Source organism: Chiloscyllium plagiosum, chromosome 2 (assembly GCF_004010195.1).
Source record: "Chiloscyllium plagiosum isolate BGI_BamShark_2017 chromosome 2, ASM401019v2, whole genome shotgun sequence".
Lineage (NCBI taxonomy): Eukaryota > Metazoa > Chordata > Chondrichthyes > Orectolobiformes > Hemiscylliidae > Chiloscyllium > Chiloscyllium plagiosum.
Genome location: NC_057711.1, coordinates 39,125,548 through 39,150,824, shown reverse-complemented (window position 1 = coordinate 39,150,824; position 25,277 = coordinate 39,125,548). Strand labels below are relative to the sequence as shown.

Sequence of the window (25,277 nt, the reverse complement as noted above, 5' to 3'; positions counted from 1 at the left end):
TTTTTTCTTTGGTTAGTTATTTACTGTGTTGTAGTTTTTTTATATATACAGAGATTTTTTTCTTATATTTTACTCTGTATTTTGGTAGTTTGCAGAGTAGATTAATAGTTTGTTTTCTTTATTTATATTGTTGTTGCTATTGCATTGTAATGTGGTTACAAAACTAATTTTGTATTAGTTTTGTAATTTTGTAAAACAAGCCCAAAAAGTTTTTCTTTTCAATAAAAATATTTATTAAAAAGACATACAAATTAGATAAGAGTGATAAAAAAACATCTGCCCAGTTCTGCAATTCTACTTCTTACGCCACTACCACCTCAGAAACTGGAACAATCTATTTTAGTCCTATTTTTCAGTATCCATGTCAAATACCTATCCAGCTTATTTGTGAATTATATTATTTTCACATTACTTGCAGCTGACACAATATATGATAACATGAACGTAATGTCAATCAAATAAACATTGCACATTTTAGGTACTTGTCAAAAAAAAAAAGAAAAATACTCTCCATTTTAAAGACTGGAACTGCAAAACAGGTAAATTAGATTGGAATGCTTTTGTCGTTAACCGGTAGTTAAGAATTACTTGATCCCCTGATGATTTTCTGGTGTTTGGCATTGCGTCATACAGATCAGGAGAATTCCAGAACCAATGCATACTATTTGCTGAGCTAGCCAATGTCACATTCAGGTGCAGGATAAGATACAGACCTCAGGATTTAGACAGGGCAGAGATGCAAATCAAACAGGATTCCCCATCTTAAAATGGAAACCTCCAGTGCACCTTGCCAAGTGCAGGGAAGGATATGATGAGGCTCAGCTGTTACAATTTTTATTTGCTAGTTTTGTTTCATTTAAATACTGCTAATTGTTGGTAGATTTAGCCTGTCTGCTATAGGCCAGCAAGGTGGATTTAATTCATGGCCCCGAAAGCTCAAAGGGCAATTCCAGCAAATCAATGATGCACCTTACAATTATGACATGAAGATTGGATTTGAAGGAGATCTCCCAATTCCCTAAAGCATTATCCAGGGTTTTCTCGAAACTGTTACAATGGTGGATAAGGATAGCTCCTGTAAAAATTCTGTGCCTACAATCAAATTAAATTATACTATCAAGATTGCCACTTTGTCACTCTATTCTTAACTATCATGTAATGTTTTAAAACGGATTTCAAATAATTTTTATTCCTGTATGATGGCGGCTAATACTAGGTAACATTAATATAATTAAATATCAAAACAAAGTCTGATATCAAAGTTGAGTGTTTCATCAATTGCTTTTCAAAATTTTCAAGTAAAAGTTATGAATGTATGCAACTGGTTTTAAATCAACCATTGTTGAACCTTTTACTGATATTGTCAGAATTATTTTACGGTCAAAGTGCAGCCAATAACTCAAATAAATAAAAAATTATTTCTAGTGAGAAATGGCTAATAAACAGAAACTAAAGTTCTCAAGTGCCAGTTTATGGTCAGTACCATAAATCCCACTGCAGGCGATGAAGCTCCTGCCATACCACATTGCACAGTCACAGAGTTACAAATGAAACAAGACTGTGAAAGCTCTGGTGCCTCCTTCTTATATTTTAGGATCTGGAGTTACAAAATACACTACTGTTCATGCAACATTTGTAATTGTGCATGTCATTACTGTTTAGTTCTTTATCCAGTAAAGACAGTACTGATAAAAGTCAAACAGTGAGACAATCTATGGTCAGCCCATTACTGGTATTGATAAAGCTAATATTGGACCAGCTGGGAGCCCTGATAAACTGTCCCTGTGTGATCTGTTATTCTACAGCCAAATAAAATGAACCACGCATAACAACTATTTACTGGATAAATCACTTCTTTCCTGGTGTCAAATCTTATAAATATTTAAAGCCATACCATCTGCTAAGATCTATTTATCAATGCCAAGTCAGTACCATAAATTCAATTAAGTTCCCGACAAATTATCTGTGTATCTGAGGCAGTTCAAAGAGTGACAACTGGTCAAATGCAAAATAATGAAGAAATGCCAAGGTAAAATGCACTACTTCTTTGAAAGCATACACAGATTCATCAAAACTTCAAACAAAAGCACACGTTCCTGATGGATTGTCTCATTTATCAAGAAACTGCAAGACAAACATTCCCATTTTTCGACAAGTTTGTGGCATCAGCCTGAGTAGCTACTGCTATTACAGAAAATGTCACTTTCAAGAGAGGCTTAGAAAGCAAATGGATAATACAGTGAACTGTTGATGAAATGTATTAAAAGTTTTTAACCCTGCAACATCCATTTTTATATAACTAAAATATAACTAAAAATAGTACAATGTTTATTTTAAACACGCTGAGAGAGTTCCATTTACATGTTGCTTTGAATTCTCTGTATCAGAGGAGATACTTCTACATCAGGGTTTTCTCATTTGCATTTATGGATTTTAATTCCTACAGCTATCATGAAGATCAACAGCCTAGTGGACTATGAGGCACTATATTTGCACTCTCAAATTCTGGCATGCAAACTCTAATTTTGATCATGTTGACAAATAATAATAATTCTATTCTGTCCAAAAAATATGTCTGACATCAAACTTTAGTCCTCCAACTTTATCTGTGTCTGATTCATCACTTCTGGATTCCAAATAAACATCGTCTTTAGGGCATGAGTTTATGAACTAGGGTTCTCTTTGATCGGAGAAAGTACGCAAGAACCAGTTGTTGTAAATACCACTGAACTGAGAGGATTGACCAGTCAAAATATAAATTATTCAATCATGTTTAAGTCTGAATCTGTTCATTCAAATCAATGCCACCTTTTCAGTCTCTTAACCTTTCGTCTTAGCTTCCTTTTCGAAAACGAACTCATGCCCATTCTATTCTTCTAACTATTTGCATTGTGCTCTTTAAATTGCACTTTCTAAAATTCAAAGCTGGCAATAATTAATTCCAAAACAGCTCACCAATACCATGATTATCAGTATGATTTTTGCATTGGCATGTCACAAGTGGCCTTTCACCTTTGTGACACACAGATGGAATTCTGCTCATGACTACTTTGGAGAAGTTTTGGACTGAAAACAATGAATAGGAATCAACTAAGTGTGAAGCCTGACATGAGACTGAAGATCTCCAGCCTGGAAGGAGATCATCCCCTCATTGATGTTTCATCAAAATTCCTCCTATTAATTCTGAAGACTTATTTTGCGGCAATAAGCAAGAGGATTGGGGGAGGAATGGTAGGTGGTCAGTGAAGTGTTTTACTCTGCTGAAGTGGTTTGCAGATGGGAAGTTTGATAATTACTGTGTTAGACAATTCCAATCATCACCACGCCACATATCAGTTAAAGGTGATGGCTCAGGAAAGAGTCTGGGACTTTGAGCAAACATAATGGGTGTAAAGTAGCTGTAAGTAAAGCAAATAAGGCTTTAGTTTAAACCCCTAAAGCCACTAAACTGAACAATGAGTACTGGTTAATTTTATTGGAGGCTCTGTTTATGGCTGCATTTGCTGTACTGCAAACAGTTCTTGTCCTCACGTACAGTGGAAAAAAATGTGCAGAGAAACACATGAAAAAATATCAAATCTCAGCTATTGATTTATCAATTAAAAATCACCGCTTACAGCAACTGGAAAGGAAAAACAAATGTGTTACTTTCAGGATTGAAATGTTTTATTTCTGCAGCGATCCAATTGCTTTTAACAAACATTCACACCCCAAAATTGTCCAGCTACCCAGGAGCCAATCACTTAGTTGTTGGCAGACAGAAGGTTTTTGTCAGTGATAACTGGTCACTAATCCACAGATCAATCAGCTACTTATTACCAACCCAACCTCTACTTGTACACAGCCCCTCCAGATCATCTGTAAACTAGGCTTCCACGACTGCTGGGCCAAACAGCTGTGTAAACACTGTTTACAATGAGTGTCAGGTTACTTGCATTTAATAAGTGCAGCTATCCATCTTAGTTTTTGAAATAGCTATTTACCCATTTTACTTCACAATCAAAATCCAGAAAAATAAAAAGATACATCTTCATGAAACCGTACCAATAAAACACACAAATTAAGAATCCAGATAACACCCAAATAATTTCTTGACAAAAAGGTCATGACATTATAAACTGTGCTATTAAAAGAGGAACTTGATAATTTTCTGAGTGAAGAAAGTATTCCCAATTATAAGTTAAGATGATACCTGGTTTTGATGAATCATGAACAACCAGTCTCTTGTGCTGACTTGATTACCTTTGAGAGTCAGGGAGAAATTTGCCCACATCACTGTTTTGTTTTATTAATTGGTTAGTTGTCTTTTTCCCCTTTATTGTTGCCTTTCCCAAGAAATATCATGGCTGAACAGTGCACAAAATTATACCGTTGAATAGCCGAGCAGGTTTAATGAGGTACTTATCTGTTCTCACCCTTCTTTACGTGTTACCTATAATACAGCTAGCAAATGTCTATCTTTCTCTTCCAAGCATGTTGTGTTCTACCCTTACTGTATTTCAGCTCCACCTCAACCTTCTTCCACGTACACCTGTTTAAACTGTTCTACCATCTATCCATATCTTCCTCCCTCTCAGATCAATATAAAATTCTTTGCTCCTTCTCATTCCATTCCCAAATCTTTGCTCTTGCTCAATTTAGCCACAGGTCATAATTCTTCTCTACCTCATCAGCTTCTCATCCTACACAACCACCCATTTGCATGAGTTTAAAATCCATCCTGCCAACTTATAAAGTCACCTTTTCCTAAAATAATTAGTTAAAGGGCAAAAAAGGTTTTTTTTAAAATACGAACGAAATATACTTCCAACAGGTAAAACAATGAGCACATATTAAATTTCTTTCTCATAACAGTAACAATCTTAAACAGCTTTCATATTGTTATTATTAGACAGAGACTGATTAAATGTAAATGCATGAGAAATGTCTACAGCTTATAGCAAATTGATTACGCAATGAGGGAGAATTATTTTATAATTGCTTTTATGAATGAACCAATAATATGACTAAATCGATAATTTATCTTATTTACACAACCAATGCAATCAGGAAACGAGACTGGAAGATGTTTGTCAAAACAGAATTATTCTCAACGGCTGAAAGTGAGCCTTGACAACTGAACAGCTTTCTCTTTTTCAAGGTTTCTGAGCTTCACTGTCAGCTGAGTCAGAGCGCTGGATTTGAATTAATCATGCTTTTATTCAACATATTGCGACTAGGGACAGCTCTGGAATTAAGCTACTTCCTTACAAACTGTGATTTACACCATAGATAAGTGATAGATTATTATTACCTGAACTGTATAAATTGGAAGTGGGTCCTATGGCAATAGAAGCTACAGATCTGTTTATATACTGAAACCTCTCACATACTAACAAACATCAACACAAGCAACATAAACATTGGTGATATTGAAAATTTGAGAAGTCATGTTATTTTTAAGAGAACGGTTTACACAGGAGCAGCTATCTTACACCAAGCAAGAGTGTGAGAACTGAGCAGGAAGGGGAAGGTTATCATGGCTGTCACCCTTCAACACGCCACTGGAATTTTACCAACAGTGAGGCATGTGCCAACTGAGACCTTTAAGTGGCCAATTAATGTTCTTCCTTTTCACACTGGTAAAACACCAGGAGTGGGTGGGTGAAGGGAGGTGGATAATTCACCATCCCGACAGGCTTGATGGTAAAAGCCAGTGGCCTTCCTGCAGACACAGAACAAGGTAGGGTGGGGAAGGTTTCTCTCCTGATCAACACCCTGCGGCCATGGGATGGGGGAATTTCCTTGGAAAGTATGACCAAGTTCTTGAAGACACCAGTGTTCCTTCATTTGCTCCTCCCCATCCCTGCCCTGAGTGCACCAGGACCTGCCAGTTTGGCCCCAGTGAGCTCAGTCCTGCATACCTGCATCTGGATTCAAGGTACAGCACCTCAAGGTTGGTCAGCATTCTACAGCCTTCTGGACACAATACGGTTACAACAACTTTAGATCATAATTAATCTCTGCCTCCACATCGCTCTGCATGTTTTCTTTTTCAATGGCACGTTTCTTTCTTTACCCCTTCATGTTGCATTCAGATGCCTGCTATATTGTTATTCACACTTAACTATGGCCCGAACCTTTGCTCCACTACAATATCCGTTGTCACTGTCTTCAGCTTTTGCATCATGAAATTTTGTGTCAGTTCATCTCTTTTTGCCTCAACTCTACCACAGATACTACTTTTTGTCTTTCTTGCTCTATCCCATTCTATTAGCTTAAAAACTCTTTGGTTCCCATCCTTCTGTTCTGATAAAAGGTCATCAATCTCAAACATTAACCTTGTTTCTTCCCACATATGTCACCTTTCTCCAATGCTTCAAAAACAGGGTTGAGAATTTTAAAACCAAGCAGTTTGTGAGCCTGTGAGCATGGAGGTGACAGGTGAACAGATGTAGTATGGATTAAGAATTAGACAGTGGAGCTTTCAATTAGCTCATTTCCAAAAGGGAGCAAGGTGAGAGGCCCTTGCATAACATAATTCAAAAGAGAACGAATGAAAAGGAACAGTGATAAAACATGCTGCTTGTGAAATGACTGCAGGTTGTTCATGTATCTATTCAGCAAATTGTCATGATCACCAAGGAAGGTCATGGAGGTGGACAGAACGAATGAGATCGAGAGGCAATTAGATGCATTTTTGCAGAGAGACAAGATTATGAGAGAACTAGTGATATGGCAAACAATCGAAACTGATTTATGAATAAGGGACAGATTTGTTTGGATATAATAGCTCTTTACTGTTCCTAAAAAGGATGGTTATTAGTGATGAATGGGAGAAGGCTTAAGAGGATACTGCCAATGACACTCTAATCATCAACATAGCAAACACACCGACTGCTCCTGCAATTACAATATTCTAACTGATGTAATGGAACACATGACAGGATATTAAACCAGTTGGACTATGATAAGCTATCTAACATTACGCATGTAGATTACACTGTATTTATGTAACAATGCTCATTACATCTCCTTTGTTGTGACAAACTTTATGATAAAATTAACAGATGATGTAACACATTGCATTCATAAAAATGATTACTGGAATCCCACAATTAACAATTACTTTTATAAAAAAGCAACAATGAAATCCCATGATACTGCACATAATGCACACTAGGAGAAGTTCACTTCCAGCTCCTAATTTGAAAACTCTGTGCTAATTCAAAACTCAGTTCCATTCATCTGCTAAAAGTTTAGAACAAAATAAATTGTACAACCTGACAGAAAATTGTTGCCATAAGGTTTGTATAGTTAATTGCATAGTTTCACTAGTCTGATACTGCTGAAATTATCGAACTAAACAAAATTTGGGAAGATTACAGCTCTTTCGGTATTGCAGTTAACGTGTAGCTATAACCAGTCTGTTACAATCAATATTCAAGACAAAAATGATTAAAACATTTTAGCAAATTCAACATGCTGGATTCTACACACAATCTTGGAAATAACTCCACAGAGGCCAGTATTCTGTCACCAAATCACCCTTTATTTACAAGTCAAGTCCTTGAAACTTTCCAACTCCCTCAGAGCCAGCTCTGTGTGAACAGAACCGCTGACATTTCTGTTTATATCTGTCAGCCAGGGTCTCTGATTTGACCAGATTAACAGCCCCAATCAGGGACCTCATGTTCTATGAGTTCCACCTGACTGACCTCATTAAAATCGCAATATTTTATCTTGTTTCTCAACAAAATAACCAAATTAAATACAAGTAATCAAGTTCAAATACTTGGGCAGAAATCTCTTAAGTAGTATGATAGTTGAAATAACAAGAAAGTGTAACTTCTTCACTGGAGTGACAGCACAGGAGGTAGTCAAATAGTCTTCATACATCAGTACTGAACGTTTCCCAAATGGTTAAGCTTCATTATCTGTTAAGCTGCATTATAACCTTCTGGCTCCCAACAAGTGCCTTCAAGGCCATCCACAAGGTGGTATATATTCAGTGGGTCTTCTCAGCAGCAGCTTGAACCTTGCTGGCACATTTACTTGCTACCGACTGTTGCTTCTGCAGCATCAGCTACTGTTCATATATCCTGTTTCAAAACAACTTCAGGCATATCCTGTACTAGCCAAAATAAACAAACAGTCTCCAGGTCTTCCTATAGATTTTATCAGTAATTTAGAACTTAGCAAAAAGACTATACCAGCAAGTACAACAGAGCGAACAAATTCTAGTGGATTACTCTTGTATTGTCAAAAGAAGTTAGAGTATATTCCACAGGATCCTATTATGGCTGAAGCACCACAACTTCAAAGAACTGAAATAAGACTCCTCAAAATCACACCAGACCATTGAGGATGAGGAGAAGGTGACAGCAAGAATGAGGGGAGAGGAAAGAAACAAAAGCCAGTATCGGTGTAGACTAGAACTTTGTCTTGAATGTGAACCTAAACCCAGATCATACGGAATTTGTTCAAATAGCATACGTAAGAACTTGACACACATTTGTTCACCAATCTAGTGTTAATGGCAGCACATTTCTCCCAAATTCAATTGTTAACTTGTTTTTTTCTCGAAAGTAGATCCATTTCAAATTCCTTATTTCAAAATTAATTAAATTAGATGAAAGACCTACATAGCAAGATCAAATGTTGGCAGTGTTTTAGTGCAGAAGATCATGTGAAACGACCACAAGGGATTAGGTAAACAATAGAAATAAAGGCCTATATGAAGTGTATGCCCATTTTGTGAAATTAAAGTCATACCTTGTGTAAATGGTGTCCACGATGCCAATCACAGCTTCTTCTGCAGGGACATAAGACCCAATTTGTGCCATGATAGTAATCAGTGCCACTTGTTTAATGTAAGAACTCTTTCCTCCCATATTGGGCCCAGTAATTACCATAACTCTCTGTCCATCTCCCTGAAAAACAAGGCCCAGCAAAATTAATGATCAGTGGAAAGGTCAAGAAAAAGCAGTCTCAAAGCGTGACCTGGGCATTCATGAACAATATCATAGCTTTATTCTTTTTTAATTATTGCTCCAGATCCACTGCTGTGCTTTAAATTAGCTTGAAACACTAACTAACATTTCAACAAGCATTTTATTATGAAGGTTTCAAAGCAGTGGATGTGGCTCAACAAAGAGAACTCTAAGTGAGTCCCACACAAGTGGGAGAAATACTTGTATGAAAAACTCAAACGTCGAGTGTTGGAATTGCAAATGTTAACATAGGTAAAACACTCCTTGGATCTATTTGACTAGATTTGAATAGGCAAGTAAACTAATGAACTGGTGAACTGCACACGTGTCAAGGTACTTATACCAATTGAAGTTGGATTAGTACAATTTTCATATTTTTCATAATTCCTGAAAATTACAAAGAATGAGGACATACATAAACAGGATGACAGCATTTTTCACAGTGACATTATTGTAACCAGTCTATAATCTGATCAGTTCATTACTGCTCAAAGTGAATTGTAACAAAACAAATTACCCAGGCAATATGACTCAAAGTACACTGATACTACAAATAACATTTGACAAACATATTTTGGAACAAGAAAAAACAAATTTTACAAGTTGTATCAATAGATCTATGGCATCATTTGTAAAGTGCGATCCATTCACAACTTCAAAAACACTGAATAAACACAAAACAATTTAATTAAGATTTAAGATCACATTTTACAACCAGGGTGGATTTGCTGGTCTCAGTACATTAAAATTACCAGAATTTGTAAGGTTGAGCTAATTTATTATTCAGCACAAGCTTCTGGCATAGGATATGCTTGCTGTACTACACAGTAAGTGGGAGAATGAGAACCAAAGAGGAAGGTGGCTTTAAATGTCCTTCCCTGCTGCATACCATCTAAGAACAGAGATTCCCTCCACAAACCTTTCCCAATGGAGATCAAATCAATACACTCCATTGGAGTTGGCCTACAGCCATTGTCAGTACCCACAGGAACAAAAAGAGACCACTAGGACTTATAACAACACACAAACCAACAGCCACCCTCAGACAACAACTCACCAGAACGAAGGACCCGATACCCAGCATAAGCAAAACTAATGTAGTGTACAAATTCCCATGCAACGACTGCACAAAACACTATATAGGACAAACAGGAAGACAGCTAACGATCCGCATCCATGAACATCAACTAGCCACGAAACGCCACGACCAGCTATCCTTAGCAGCCACACACGCAGACGACAAGCAACATAAATTCGACTGGGACAACACTACCATTATAGGGCAAGCCAAACAAAGAACAGCCAGGGAATTCCTAGAAGCATGGCACTCATCCACAAACTCCATCAACAAACACATAGACCTGGACCCAATATACCGGCCACTACAGCAGACAGCTGAAACTGACAACCAGATGCGGCAGGGACAGGCCACTATAAATGCTGGAGGAAACACCACAGAAGCGCTTCACAGGAGGCTCCCAAGCACTGAGGATGTCACCTAGACAGGGGACGAAACGTTTGCACCAAAGATTTCCAGCTCGGCGAACAGAACCGCAACAACGAGCACCCGAGCTACAAATCTTCACCCAAACTTTGAACAAAAAGAGAAGATGGTGACAAACTGCAAGAAAGCTACAATGGTGAGGGTATCCAATATTGTGTGCCAGAAAGATGACCCATATTGATCTGTTACTGACTTGATCATCACCACATTTACTGCTGATGCACGTAAATACTTATTATCTGCACAGTAGGTGGACAAACACTCAAGTTTCAAGGTAACACTGAAATAAAAGGTACACAAGTGTAGCAGACAGATGTGCAGCTCCCCAAAGGTCTAATTCATAGTTGAGACTATTGCAATGATCAAACATCCAAAATCCTACATCTCCATTTATTTAATCGCCAACTATTTGTATGAATAAAATATATAATCAATCTAGGATATGCATAGATTTAAATTCCATTGTTGCTGATAAATTCATATAGGTCAAATCCTATAGTCCCTTATGCCTCTTCGAGCTATAGTCCAGTTATTTACCGGCACTCCCCTTCAAGACGAGAAGATAGAGTTGTTTGGTTCCATTTCTATACTTAAGAAAGATTATATGAAAAACTAATAGCTGAGGACATAAAGAAATCAACTCTTGTATTAAAGTAACATTAAAATTGCCTATGAAACTCAGCTAATCTGGCCATATCTGTGAAGGGAAACAGACTTAACGTTTGAATCCATTATGCCTCAGAACATTAGTTCTGCTTTTCTCCCAACGGAAGCTGCCTCACTTGCTGAGTCTACTTTTACTTCAGATTTCTGGCATCTGCAGAATTTTGCCTTTGTTTGTAGTGAAACTGATTACCTTTGGAATAGTTTGCTCACTGTCAATAGAAATTACCTTTCACATTTGCCAGAACTAAAACTAACGTTTGGGCTATCAGATAATGACAAAACAAACCTTCTTTTAATTTCTCTTGCATGCTGCAGCTTTGATAGAACTGCAATACTCACCATATCTGCCAATGTGAACAAGCAAGGATCCCTGATGAGTCAAGGAAATTGTTTTCAAAATGAATGCTATATAGAAAGGGGTGGAGAGGAGATGAGATATGCTCAATAAAGTAGGTGCAAAGTAAAACTCTGTGAGGATGATACTACAACAAAATGAAGGCCAACACCTTCAGACTTTATGAAAAGATTAGGTCGGGTAGATGCAGAGAAGATATTTTCACTTTTGAGGTAGTTCAAAACTACTGATTATAATCATCATAGTCATCATTAAATCTGATTCATAATATAGGAGACAATCCTTTATCCAGAAAGCAGCTAAATGTGAAAATTGCTACAGCATAGAGAGAAACCTTGAAGAGAAAGCTTAAGTACACGAGGGGACAAAGGATAGGATTGTAAACAGATAAGGCAAATGAAGGAGGGGGTGTTCATATTCTCTACAGTCTATTGCAATCCCTTAATTTGGCTCAACCCAATATATAAAGATAACACTCGCATGCAAAGAAACCCAACACTGGCAGAGTACAATCTAATCATTCCGCATTGTTGTGAGCTGAAGACTAGGAAGAGAGACACATGCTCTCACTGACGTGGAGTCTACCGCCAGTTCTCACCAGTGATGCAGGATGGGCAATCTGCAGAAACTCCTCAACAGGATATTGGGCAGAATAAGACAAAGTAATGTATCTGAAAGAGAATTCAGTTGCATTAAACTTGATTATTTTATGGCAAAACAAAATCAGACAGGATACAGTACAGCTCCATAAATGTATGCTAATATAATTTGTTGGAATAAAACTGTACATTTTCTTCTGAGAAATAGATGTTCTTTTATTCAGCTCATCATTCATGTGCCAGCTCTTTGAAATCTCTTTGCTAATGTTTTCCCCAGAGCGCTACAATTCTTTTTCTTTTCAAGCAAATATCCAATTCCCTTCTACAAGATTCTCTTGAATCGGTTTCCACAACCCCATTTGGGGAATATATTCCAGTTTATCGGAATTCACGCGAATCCCTTCAGAGCTATTTCCCACTAGGGCCAAGTCTTCGACTTGACTCAAGAAAATCATGGCTAATATAAGAGGAAAGGGACAAGATAAAACTAAAAATAAACATCCAAAGTGTAAGAGATTGTTTAAACTCCGTGTCAGACATGCAAAGAAGAAAAATGGAGACCAATCAAATAGTAAGATCCACAAACAAGAAAATTGCAAAGGAAATCATAATCAACAAAAACATTTTACAATTATATTAATTCAAGCAATGTGGTCAGCAGCAATGCAAACTGACAATAGTGACATGGTCAATGAGAAAAAGGAAATAACAATTATGCTAAATAATTACTTTGCATCAATAAAAAGTGATGTCAAGCACAATGACACTTGAAGGAATTTAAATTCAATTAATAAATTCTGGACTGCAAAACTCATCTAGACCATGAAATCATTGATTAGTAAACCAGATGGGGTTTCATAATAATGTCCTTGAGGAAAGTTAACCTGTAATCTTTACCTGGTCTGTACTACATGTGATTCTAGATTCCCGGCCAAATGGTTTGGAATAGCAGGTGAAGCCACACAAGTCAACAGCAATCAGAGATGGGCAGCATGTGGGGCCTTCTCAGCAATGCCCACATCCCATGAAAGAACATATTTCTGATAACCATGTTGGAAAAAGGTGGGCATATCGATATAAGTTCTTATCATTATAAAAGTATCTGTGGATTTCCATTATTTGCTGACTTAGGCAGGTTCGATGTTATGCAATATGGTAATCACAATTGCAAGTTAAGGTACCTCAAAACAATCAATAATAATGGACAAGGAACACGCAATGCATCACAAGTTTTATCTCAATCCATCCAAGGAATGCATATGCCAAACAGAAATGTTCTGAGGAAGGGTCACTCGACCCAAAACATTAACTTTGATTTCTCTCCACAGAGGCTGTGAGACCTGCTGAGCTTTTCCAGCAATTTCTGTTTTTGTTTATGTTTAAAGCAGTAGCTGTTACATAATTAAAGACATTAAAAATGAACTAAAGAGTGAAACTTGCAATAAAATGCATTACTGATTTATATTATATATGATTTCTACCACACTGCAAAGCCTGTAAAAGTCATAGAAAGCGTTGTTCCACAACTCCTACCAACCAGATATTGGCAAAATACGGCTATAACCATTAGACCTTTACTACCTGCATAGAATCTGAAACAAATAATCTACAATTTGCAGTAATTAACTAACCAGGTAAGCAACTCAAGTGGACCGACTGCCTCCCTGAACAGAACTTAGTTTGGGCAAAGTCAGGTAGGTGGCAGGAATCCGGTTCACCACCATCCAATCTAATTAAGTTCTTTCTCACTACCAAGGATGAAAGATTCCACCCATGATTCCAGTGGCGAGTTGTGATGTATGAGATTTACATACATTTTAACATAATTTAATTTGGATTTTAAAATTTTGAACCAAATATCAGAAATTACCCTCCAAGCTACGCTTCGAATTTCAGAGAAAAACTGACCAAAGCATTGGAGTTGGCTAAAATCAACTCAAAAATGCTCACCATGCAATGAAAATTAGAATAGATAAAAAGGTCAAAGTTCAACATTTTCTTACAGAAGCCAAGGCACTAGTGTTGTTACCTGTCTGTGGGGAAACCATTAGAAAATAAGATAAATTGGATCTTATCAAATTAAAAAGAAACGCAATTATGTGAATTAGGTAATAAGTACTCAAGTCAGGAGAAAGAATCAGTGATATGTCATGTTAATGTGTTGAAAAGATAAACATGTTAAAACAAATCAAATTACTATAGATATATTGGCAAGTTGACAAGTTCTACTGACTGATAAGAGCCAAAAAATATCAGCTTTTGTAACAGCAAATGTATCAGCACAACTTTAGAATGAAATGTGCACCAGCAACATTTCAAAGGATTAGCCAATAAAGGATTGTGTAACTGCTGTTTCCAGCTTTGAAAACTTAAAAGCTGCTCTGACAACCATATCCCTTTATCTGCGCTGAAATATGTAAAGCCAATCAAACTGGCGGATGAGGTTGGCAACATCAATGTGGGGCTGTTTTATTGCAAGGTCAGGAGATGGGGATTGAATGACCTGTCAGGTATCTTTCAAAAGAAACTGACCGCATGTCAACAAAAATATTCTACAGTGGAAAAGGAGTCTGTAGAGTCTTGTTACACTTCTACATCACTTTTGAGATGTATATCATCAACAACATGAAATAAACTGTTTTTTAAACATTCTTTTGATTTCCTTGGAATTGTTTGGAGAGAAGACTTTAAAGACTGTTTTAGTGAAGCTTAATTCTCCAAACGTACAATTTGAAAATCATTCATTGATATGAAATGTTATTTTCTAGGCACAGGCTTTATCACACATTTGAAGAGCATTGAGGAGTACTCAGGAACTAATGCAAAATATGGTTGCTACGTAACTCATTGAATATATAATGCCAAAACATTGCTACTGTCACTGTACTGTTATGGTAATATTGATGAGTAATGATAATTCGATCAACAAGATACATTTTCATTCTTTTGTTGGGGGAAGGATGTTTGATGTAAAGTGGATGACTTAAATATATATTAATATCATTTATTTTGGAGTTTTGAAGCTTGAACTAACATGCATATTCTATCAAACCAGATTTTAGGCTGGGGTCTGACTTGTCCAATAATCACATCAGCTCTGATCAAAGAAAGGGTTGCAACAAAATGATCAACGACACATTCTCTGGCCCTTTATAACCAAAATAATAAACACGTGACTTTGTCTGATCTGAGACCATGCATCCTCCAATAGAAGTTGCCTGTTACAATAATGGGAAAATATCGCAACAGCAAATAACGAACACCTCAATTAGACCACCTGGCATGATTTTTTAAAATTCATTTGTAGGACGTGGGCATTGCTGGCTGGCCAGCATTGATAGCATTTCTCTATTTGCCCTTGAGAAGGTGGTAGTGAGCTGCCTTCCTGAATCACTGCAGGACACCTGCAATGGGTTGACCTACAATGCCCGTAGGGAGGGAATTCCAGGATTTTGACCCAATGACTGAAGGAACTGTGGTATATTTCCAAGTCACGGTGGTGAGTGGCTTGGAGGGGAATTTGCAAGTGGTGGTGTTGCCTTGTCATTCAAGATGGAAGTGGTCATGGGTTTGGAAGGTGCTGCCCAAGGATCTTTGGTGAACTTCTGCAGTGCATCTTGTAGATAGTACACACTGCTGCTACTGAGCACTGTTGCTGAGGGATTGAATGATTGTAGATGTGGTGCCAAACAAACGGGTTGCTTTGTCCTGGATGGTGTCAAGCTTCTTGAATGTTGTTGGAGCTGCACCCATCCACACAAGTGGGGAGCATTCAATCACACTCCTGACTTGTGCCTTGTAGATGGTGGATACATTTTGGGGTGTCAGGTCGTGAGTTACTCACCGCAGTGTCCCTAGTCTCTGACCTGCTTTTGTAACCACTGTGTTTATGTGGCGAGTCCCCAGTTGAGTTTCTGGTCAATGGTGACCCCAAGAATGTTGACAGTGGGGTATTCAGTGATGGCAATACCGTTGAATGTCAAGGGGCGGTGGTTAGAGTGTCTCTTATTTGTGATGGTCATTGCCTGGCATTTGTGTACCACTTGTTGGCCCAAGCCTGGATATGGTCCAGATCTTGTTGCATTTGAGCACAGACTGCTTCAGTATCTCAGCTGTCGCGAATGGTGCTAAACACTGCAATCATAGCGAACATTCCCACTTCTGACCTTATGACAGAGGGAAGGTCATTGATAAGCAGTTGAAGCTTGTTGGGCCTCAGACACTACCCTGAGGGACTCCTGCAGAGATGTCCTGGAGCTGAGATGACTGACCCTCCATAACCACAACCATCTTCTTTTGTGCCAGGTATGACTCTAACCATTGGAGTGTTTGCCCCCGATACCACTGATTCCAGTTTCGCCAGGGCTATACTTGATGCTATACTCGGTCAAACGCGGCCTTGATGTCAAGGGCTATCACACTCACCTCACCTCTGGTATTCAGCTCTTTTGTCCCTGGCTGTAATGAGATCAGGAACGGGGTGACCCTGGTGAAACCTAAAATGGGCTTTGTTGAGCAAGTGCTGCATGATAACACTGCTGATTACCCCTTCCATCACTTTACTGATGATGGAGAGTAGACTGTTTGGGTGGTAATTGGCCAGGTTGGATCTGTCCTGCTTTTTCCACACTGGTGGGGAGATGCCAGGGTCGCAACTGTACTGGAAGAGCTTGGCTAGGAGAGCGGCAAATTCTGGAGCACAGGTCTTCAGTACTATTGCCGGAATGTTACCAGAGCCTTTGCAGTATCCAGTGCATCCAACTGTTTCTTGATATCACGTGAAGTGAATTCAATTGGCTGGAGACTGATATCTGTGATGCTGGGGTGTATCTGTGATATTACAGATACAGTTCCAGAGTTTTCATCTTCAAAGTTGCTACATTCTTTACTAAAGTTAACTTGTCCCAAATACATAATTATCAGAGTATTGTGGTCAATGCAGACATTTGACTTGGGTACATACTGTGAAGAAAGTAATCACTGACAGTGCAGGGAATTAAGTTCAACAAATATCTTCTCATATGTAATAAGAAATTTAAAATCAAAAAATGTATTTTCTACCAAACAAAATGAATAGATCAAAGTGACTATATTGTGGCTTATTTCCAAAACTGCACTCAGGAACCAAAGTCTTTATAACGTAGTCAATGATATAACAGGAAGGACGGAGTTAGTTCCATAATTCCATTGCTACATTGCTTTGCATTCACTGTTACATTCACTGATCTCAACTCCACCCACTAACGTGGGTTTTCTCTTTTTCATAAAAAGAAGGGAAACTAGGTTTGATGCCTCGTCTCAAAATGAAAATCAAGAATCAGAGCACATTAGGTTTCCAGACAACCAAAATTCTCTTCTTCTATCAAAAAAGGCAATCCTCCCAGCAGTTGTGGCATATCTGGCATTGAAGTGAAACTTGTCTCATAAACAATGAGCATAGAATCAAAGAATCGCTACAGTGTGAAAGCAGGCCACTCGGTCCATCGAGTCACATCGGCCATCTGCAGAGTATTCTACGTAGACCAATTCCCTTACCTTATCCCTTAAACCCTGCACCTCCCATGGCTAATCCACCTAAGCTGCACATCTTTGGATTGTGGAATGAAACCAGAGCATCGCGAGGAAACCTACGCAGACATGGAGAGAATGTGCAAACTCTACACAGACAGTTGCCTGAGGATGATGAGATTAGATTATATTCCCTACAGTATGGAAACAGGCCCTTCGGCCCAACAAGTCCACATCAACCTTCCGAAGAGTAACCCACCCAGACCCATTTCCCTCTGACTAATGCACCTGACATTACGGGCAATTTAGAATGACCAATTCACTTGACCTGCACATCTTTGGACTTTGGGAGGAAACTGGAGCACCTGGAAGAAATCCACACAGACGTGGAGAGAATGTGCAAACTCAACACAGACAGTCGCCCAAGGTTGGAATCAAACCCGGGTCCCTGGCGCTGTGAGGCAGCTAACTATTGAATCTCCGTGCCATTCTAAATTTGGCATTCCGAAGTTATTACTGCTCAGGTTTTTAATGATTATATTTTCTGGATAGTATGCTAAATATTAACAGCAATTGCAATAAAAAAAACAATGGTATGGTATTATTTGTGAAGTATATGTTCCATAAATCATCCTATCCTGTAAAAGTCCTTATAATGGACATAATAAAAGCTGCAAGTAAAACTGAAAGGTATAAAATGTTCCAGATTTTAAACATGTTCTCTGGACATAGGAATCCACCACTGTCTCAAGTTAATACATTCTGCATTTCAATATGCCTGATGTACAATAATTCTCCAAATATCACCACTCCACCGTTTGGCAACATCTAATAAGATCTGGTTTAATGAACTCATGGAATTGGTTCTTTACTACTATTCATAAATATTGAGTATTTCCATCAGCTTTCCTTTTATCCTCTGCTCTTACTAATCTATGCGTATAATTAAAGGCCTCGTCCTGGGACCAATTTAATAAAACTCTTCGGCATCCTTTCAACAACATTCTGCCTAAGGTATATCTAAAAGGCAGCATGTTATTATTACCCATAATCTAGCCAAAGATTTGCATGAGGTCGCTAACCTCTTTGCTTTTGCACTCCATGCCTTTAACAATAACACTCAGGATAACATGCGTCTCTTTTTGTATCTTTTTGAATCTGTCCTCCATTTCAAAACATTTGTGAATTTGAGTGCCCAAATTTCTTTGCTCCTCAACTCCATTTAGATCGGAGCCCATTTAGTTAACAGACAGACAGAGTTGGAGAGGTTTATGGAGGAAAGGATAGGGATGTGACAGATGAAAAACGCTGCCAAAGATCAGGCAAAGGGATGCACAACAGGGTGTCTTGGAATCCTCAATGGGGTTGGGACTGAAGAAGGTTACAGAGATGCATTACTCCTGTATGACAACCTCCCATGGAAATACCACCAGGAGAGCATAGGAATAGTTCAGTGTGGAGATAACAAAAGCTCAGATGAGGGTTTCAGCAGTAGATGGTGTGAGGCAGAAATAAAGACTGGTGATTTTTGCGGTGGAAGTAAGGGGTCTTTTTGAAGGAGGCGATGATTACTAATATCAGTGCAAGGAAGTAGCACAGGTAGACCAAAAGATACGTTGAGCAGAAGATAGCAAGTTTCATCCCACATCCCAACTTGACTTTTTTTCTTTTTAGGACAGTAGACAAAGCCTCTGAGGAATTAGGGAGAAGGAATCAGGGAAGCTGGTCAAGAGTGTAGAGCCTCTGGCTCACTTTGTCAGCAAACTTTGGAAGTGCAATAAGGAGGTGATATGATGAAGGAGAACAAATAAAAGGGAAGAAGGAGAGAAGCACAAGGAGAATTGGTGAATGGATGCCAGGAAGAGAAAAGGGTATTGATCAGGTGGCATGGTGGAGAATGCAATGGGACGAAGAGAAGCCCAATGATTTGGGGAAGGGAAGGCAGCTGGCAAGGGCCATGTTTTCCTGCAAGCCTAACCAAACTGGAACTGTAAGGTTGCTGCCAGACCACCCATCATCATCTCTGGATCAGGAAGGAAAAGAAAATTGAGAGAGAGAAGTTAAAAGTTGGGGCAGAGAAGTAAAATCACAGGACAAGGGTCATAACAAGAAAATGCAAATCTGAGAATTTAAGAAGGAACCTTAGAGTATTTAACATTAGGTTTTCATCCATTGTTGACAATAACATCAATGTATGTATATAGCAGTGAACTCATTGCACTGCACTTTTTCCCTATCCCAACACTTCACATGGACAATCCGGAAAAAAACATTCTAATGCAATTTCTTTAAGCCACATGATCCAAACAAAAACCTAAATGTAGAGCAAAGAATATCCAATCAACCCAACAGATATCAATTTAATAACAAAATATGACACTGAAAGATGTTACTGAATACTCACATGTAGTTCAGTACTATTTGGAACATATTGCTCCTGTTCTCCCATTAGAATGTCAATCACTGGGTGCCTGCCATTCTTGATCACTATTTGTCTTTCTTCTTCCAGCACAGTTGGCCTGAACAAATAACATAACATTTAAAGTATTATTTTACACGTAATACATCTACAGAGTAAGAGCACTCACATTCGTTTTTTTTAAATTACAAAATAGAAGTCAACATGTATGGATCACTCTGGGAACAGCTGGCTGTTTCAATACATAACTTCTTCATTGCAGGAAAAAAAAATGTGCTTGAAGATTTGGACACAAGTGTTTGTGCATCTTCGCCAATGTTTTCCATTATTCCTCTGTGAACCGTTTCAAGGTGTTTGGTGACTTTCAAAATGAACCTTCTCCATTTTGGTCAGTCACAAACCAGGGACTCATAAAAGTGAGTGGGATATTTGATGTTTTATTGCTTTGAGGACATTCCAAAAGCATTTTTACTGCTCTCTAGGAGTCTCCTGCCGTGACAGAGTTCAGACTAGAGCAATTTCATCAGGAGCCTAATGTCAGGGGATGAAAGTAGACTGCCTGACTAGTTGATCAGGATTTGATTGGCAAGTATCCTGGTAATGGGCATGTTGGCTTAGGAAAGGATGCTGTACTTGGAAAGCCTTTGCAAATTCTTAAGATCTAGTGGTGGCAAAGAGCTGTGGTGCCTGGAGTAGGTTTTCGAAGTCTCCTAAATATACAGGAGTTCCAAAACCATGGCTACTCAGTAAACCAAGATCTTGGTCTTGGGATTGAGATTCCTGTCCTCAAATACACTTTCCCTCAGTCGAGTGAAGGCAGAAATGGCATATTGGAGATGGAGGAATTCCAAGTAGAGGGTTTGCCAAGACATGGAAAACGTTCAATATATTCCATAATATGTCTGTTGACCTTAATCAGTTGGGTGAACTGATACTGTTGGGCTGTGGGAGCTGGTTGGAAAAGGTCCTTAGTTTTCAATGAAGTTGTCATGCAACAACCATCTAAGGTCAAAATAAAAATCACACATAAGCAACTTCCAATCGCCAAGGTGAACTCTGAGATCTCGAGCATCAGGCACCTCGTGGACAACCTCCATACTGACAGACAAGAGCACTGCACTAACAATGCAGTTCAAGTACCAGAGTGCTTCAACACGGATATTCCCCAAAGTGAGGCACAATACGCAGAAGGCGGCTAAATGGAGGAACAAGATGACAACTCCAAATGGTGGAGGTGGCCATCAAAACTATTTGTCTAAATCTCAGTGCATTTCTAGTGGAATAATCAAGTTTCTCATGATTACTCAGCTCATTCCAATAAGAAACAATGTAACTGTGTCATGGCCACATTGGCTCCTACATATGAGGCAATGACAAAGGAAGAATTGGCAAGGACGGTAAAGAGGAAATATAGTGTCTATGGCTTCCGCTTGATGGTGTGCAGAAAATAATCTTGTCACAACTAACACATTGTTTTGCAATGAGACATGCACAATATCTCGTAGCAAAGCCAACATCCCAAAAACTGGCATTTGTTCAACTAATTTACCAATCGGGCAAGGAACTGCACAGAAGTCTGTGTTACCCATGCCATGAAAGGTTAGATATAGCAGGACGAACTAATCTAAAGGCTGTGCTTTAGACTCCACAACTAATCAACTGAAGAGACAGCAAAATCAGCATCACAAAAATTATCTATTTATCTCTAGATGAATAACCTATTCTAATCCACCATCCCATTCAGTTCTCATGCCACTTCAAGCAACCATCTAATTCCATTTAAGAGAACTTCTGGATGATTTCAACAGTGGCGCACAGCGGAACATTATATTTTCAATATGCAAGAAAGTTCTATGATGCTTTTCCATTCTAATATAATTTTATATTTGTTCCTTTTTATTATTGACTGGTGGTCACAATCTATTACTATTTCATAGATCCTTTCATAAATCATTTGGGAACAATGCTCAACTCAGTAGCATTATGTAGACCAAAAGCATCCTCCCATTCTATTTGAGGAAAAGATCCTTTTTTAGAAAATTCACTGACTTTTATTTGAAACCATGAAGGAGCAACTTTCAAAGAAATCTCCTCGGATATTGTGTCCAGTTTCGGTCTCCTTTTCTGAGGAAGGATGCTCTTGCTCTCAAGGGAGTGCAGCAAGGATTTACCAGGCTGATTCCAGGGATGGCGGGATTGATGTATCAGGAGACGTTGACTGGGTTTGGATTGTTTTCGCTGGAGTTCAGACGAATGAGGAGGGATCTCATAGATACTTATAAAATTCTAACAGGACTAGACAGGATAGATTCAGGGAGGATGCTCCCAATGGTGGGTGCGTCCAGAACCAGAGGTCACAGTCTGACGATTTGAGGTAGACCATTTAAGACGGAGATGAGGAGACATTTCTTCACACAAAAAAAAGTGCTGAGCCTGTGTAATTCATTACCATAGGAAGCAGTTGATTCCAAAACTTTGAATGTATTCACGAAACAGCTAGATATGGCACTTGGGACGAATGGAATCAAAGATAACGGGAGAAAGCAAGATTAGGCTATTGAGTTGGACCATCAGTCATGATTGTGATGAATAGCGCAGCAGGCTCTAAGGGCCAAAGGACCGCCTCCTGCTCCTATCTTCTATGTTTCTATTCAATCTAGTGGCTGGTTTCTCATTTGCTTCTGTGTTAACCTCTCACTGTGCGTGTCTATCTCTCTCTGTTCTAATAGGTGTCAGCATAAAACGTTCACAATTTTCAAATTCATAAACACATGTAATAATCAAAATATCTCTACTTGAAAACAAAAATCATTTGTCCTTTTCAATGACAAAATTTATTCAAGTTAGATGCAGGCAAGGTTCCTTTCTTCCCTAATTCTTAAGATGTCCAATAAACTGTCTGTAATATTGTCCATGCTCAGTTGATTAACATAAAGATTGGTAAAGAGATAGGAAAGAGCTTTCAAAAACTTATTCCATGTTGTCAAAACATTGAATTTCAATTAGAACTTCCAATTACCTCATCACAGACTACTGACTGCCTACAGAATATTCACTTTCCTTGCATCTTGGCAGTTTCAATGCAAAATGTTGATTTAAAAGAAACAGGAAGAGTATATGTAAACAAGACATTTGCTACCATGAGGCAAATGCTGCATCAGGTGTGGAAATTAAATCAGTCTGTTTTCTACACAGACCTTAGCAAATAAAAGGATGTAAATTTAACATGAATAAAGCTTTTGAACATTTTTTTTCAAGCTTTTCAAATAATTTTGAATATCATCCAAAAAGATTTTGCTAACAAATTAGAGAAAACACCCTACTGATGCATCTCAGGAAATTTTGCAGTAAATATGTCAAGGCTATTGATGACAAACGCCATTTTGTTGAAGTTTTTCATCTTACACATATTAAGACAACTGACAGGAAATATCAATGTAAAGGGAAAATATGCTGTAAGAAAAGAGAGTGCTAATTGGTGAGCAAGCAGACCCTGCTTGGTAGAAGTACTGGCTACAAAGAATGCACACATTACATGATAACAGACAGTTAACTGCCAAGCTACATTTAAATTTAAACCATGCAGGTTTACTCCAATTGGACCATAGGAGTGGCCATGGTTTACAAACAAGATTTTAACAAAATCCATTAAATAACATTTTAAAATACATTCAATTTGGCAAGTTAAATGATAGTGTAATATACAATAATTTGTTTTTTTTTTAATTTGTTTGAAATTTAATTTTGAACATTATCAATTTTAAGAAAATGCTACTTTAGACCATGAAACCATCATCAATCAGCAAATCAGATGGGCTCTTACAACAATGCTATTCAGGGAAGTTAACCTGTAATCCTTACCTGGTCTGAACAACATTTGATTCCATTCCCATTCCCAGAATCTGAACATATAATCCAGTTTAATATTTCAATACAATTTTGAGGGAATAGATAGAACATAGAACATTACAGCGCAGTACAGGCCCTTCGGCCCTCGATGTTGCGCCGACCTGTCATACCAAGCTGAAGCCCATCTAACCTACACTATTCCATGTACATCCATATGCTTGTCCAATGATGACTTAAATGTACTTAAAGTTGGGGAATCTACGACCGTTGCAGGCAAAGCATTCCATACCGTTACTACTCTCTGAGTAAAGAAACTACCTCTAACATCTGTCCTACATCTATCACCCCTCAATTTAAAGCTATGCCCCCTCATGCTCGCCTTCACCATTCTTGGAAAAAGACTCTCCCTGTCCACCCTATCTAACCCTCTGATTATCTTATAGGTCTCTATTAAGTCACCTCTCAAACTTCTTCTCTCTAATGAAAACAGCCTCAAGTTCCTCAGCCTTTCCTCGTAAGACCTTCCCTCCATACCAGGCAACATCCTAGTAAATCTCCTCTGCACCCTTTCCAAAGCTTCCACATCCTTCTTATAATGCGGTGACCAGAATTGTACACAATATTCCAAGTGCGGCCGCACTAGAGTTTTGTACAGCTGTAGCATAACCTCATGGTTCCGGAACTCGATCCCTCTATTAGTAAAAGCTAAAACATTGTATGCCTTCTTAACAACCCTGTCAACCTGGGTGGCAACTTTCAAAGATCTATGTACCTGGACACCGAGATCTCTCTGCTCATCTACACTATCAAGAATTTTACCATTAGCCCAGTACTTTGGATTCCGGTTACTCCGACCAAAGTGAATCACCTCACACTTGTCCGCATTAAACTCCATTTGCCACCTTTCAGCCCAGCTCTGCAGCTTATCTATGTCTCTCTGTAACCTACAACATCCTTCGTCACTATCCACAACTCCACCGACCGTAGTGTCGTCTGCAAATTTACTAACCCACGCTTCTACGCCCTCATCCAGGTCGTTTATAAAAATGACAAACAGCAGTGGACCCAACACTGATGCTTGCGGTACACCACTGGTAACTGAACTCCAGGATGAACATTTCCCATCAACCACCACCCTCTGTCTTCTTTCAGCAAGCCAATTACTGATCCAAACTGCTATATCTCCCACAATCCCATTCCTCCACATTTTGTACAATAACCTACTGTGGGGAACCTTATCAAATGCCTTGTTGAAATCCATATACACCACATCAATCGGTTTACTCTCATCTACCTGTTTGGTCACCTTCTCAAAGAACTCAATAAGGTTTGTGAGGCATGACCTACTCTTCACAAAACCTTGCTGACTATCCCCAATCAAATTATTCTTTTCTAGATGATTATA

At 38.5% G+C, this 25,277-nt stretch overlaps 1 protein-coding gene across 3 annotated transcripts in view; it reads right to left on the bottom strand.

Moving 5' to 3' along the window:
* Positions 1-25,277, bottom strand: part of msh3 (mutS homolog 3 (E. coli)) — a 281,339-nt gene that overhangs the window by 118,107 nt on the left and 137,955 nt on the right. For all 3 annotated transcript variants that reach the window (XM_043708210.1, XM_043708215.1, XM_043708223.1), the window contains exons 19-20: positions 20,009-20,123; positions 8,755-8,912 (exon numbers count right to left, since the gene is read on the bottom strand). In XM_043708210.1, coding sequence (XP_043564145.1) covers positions 8,755-8,912; positions 20,009-20,123 — 273 coding nt within the window. The remainder of the gene's footprint in view (positions 1-8,754; positions 8,913-20,008; positions 20,124-25,277) is intronic.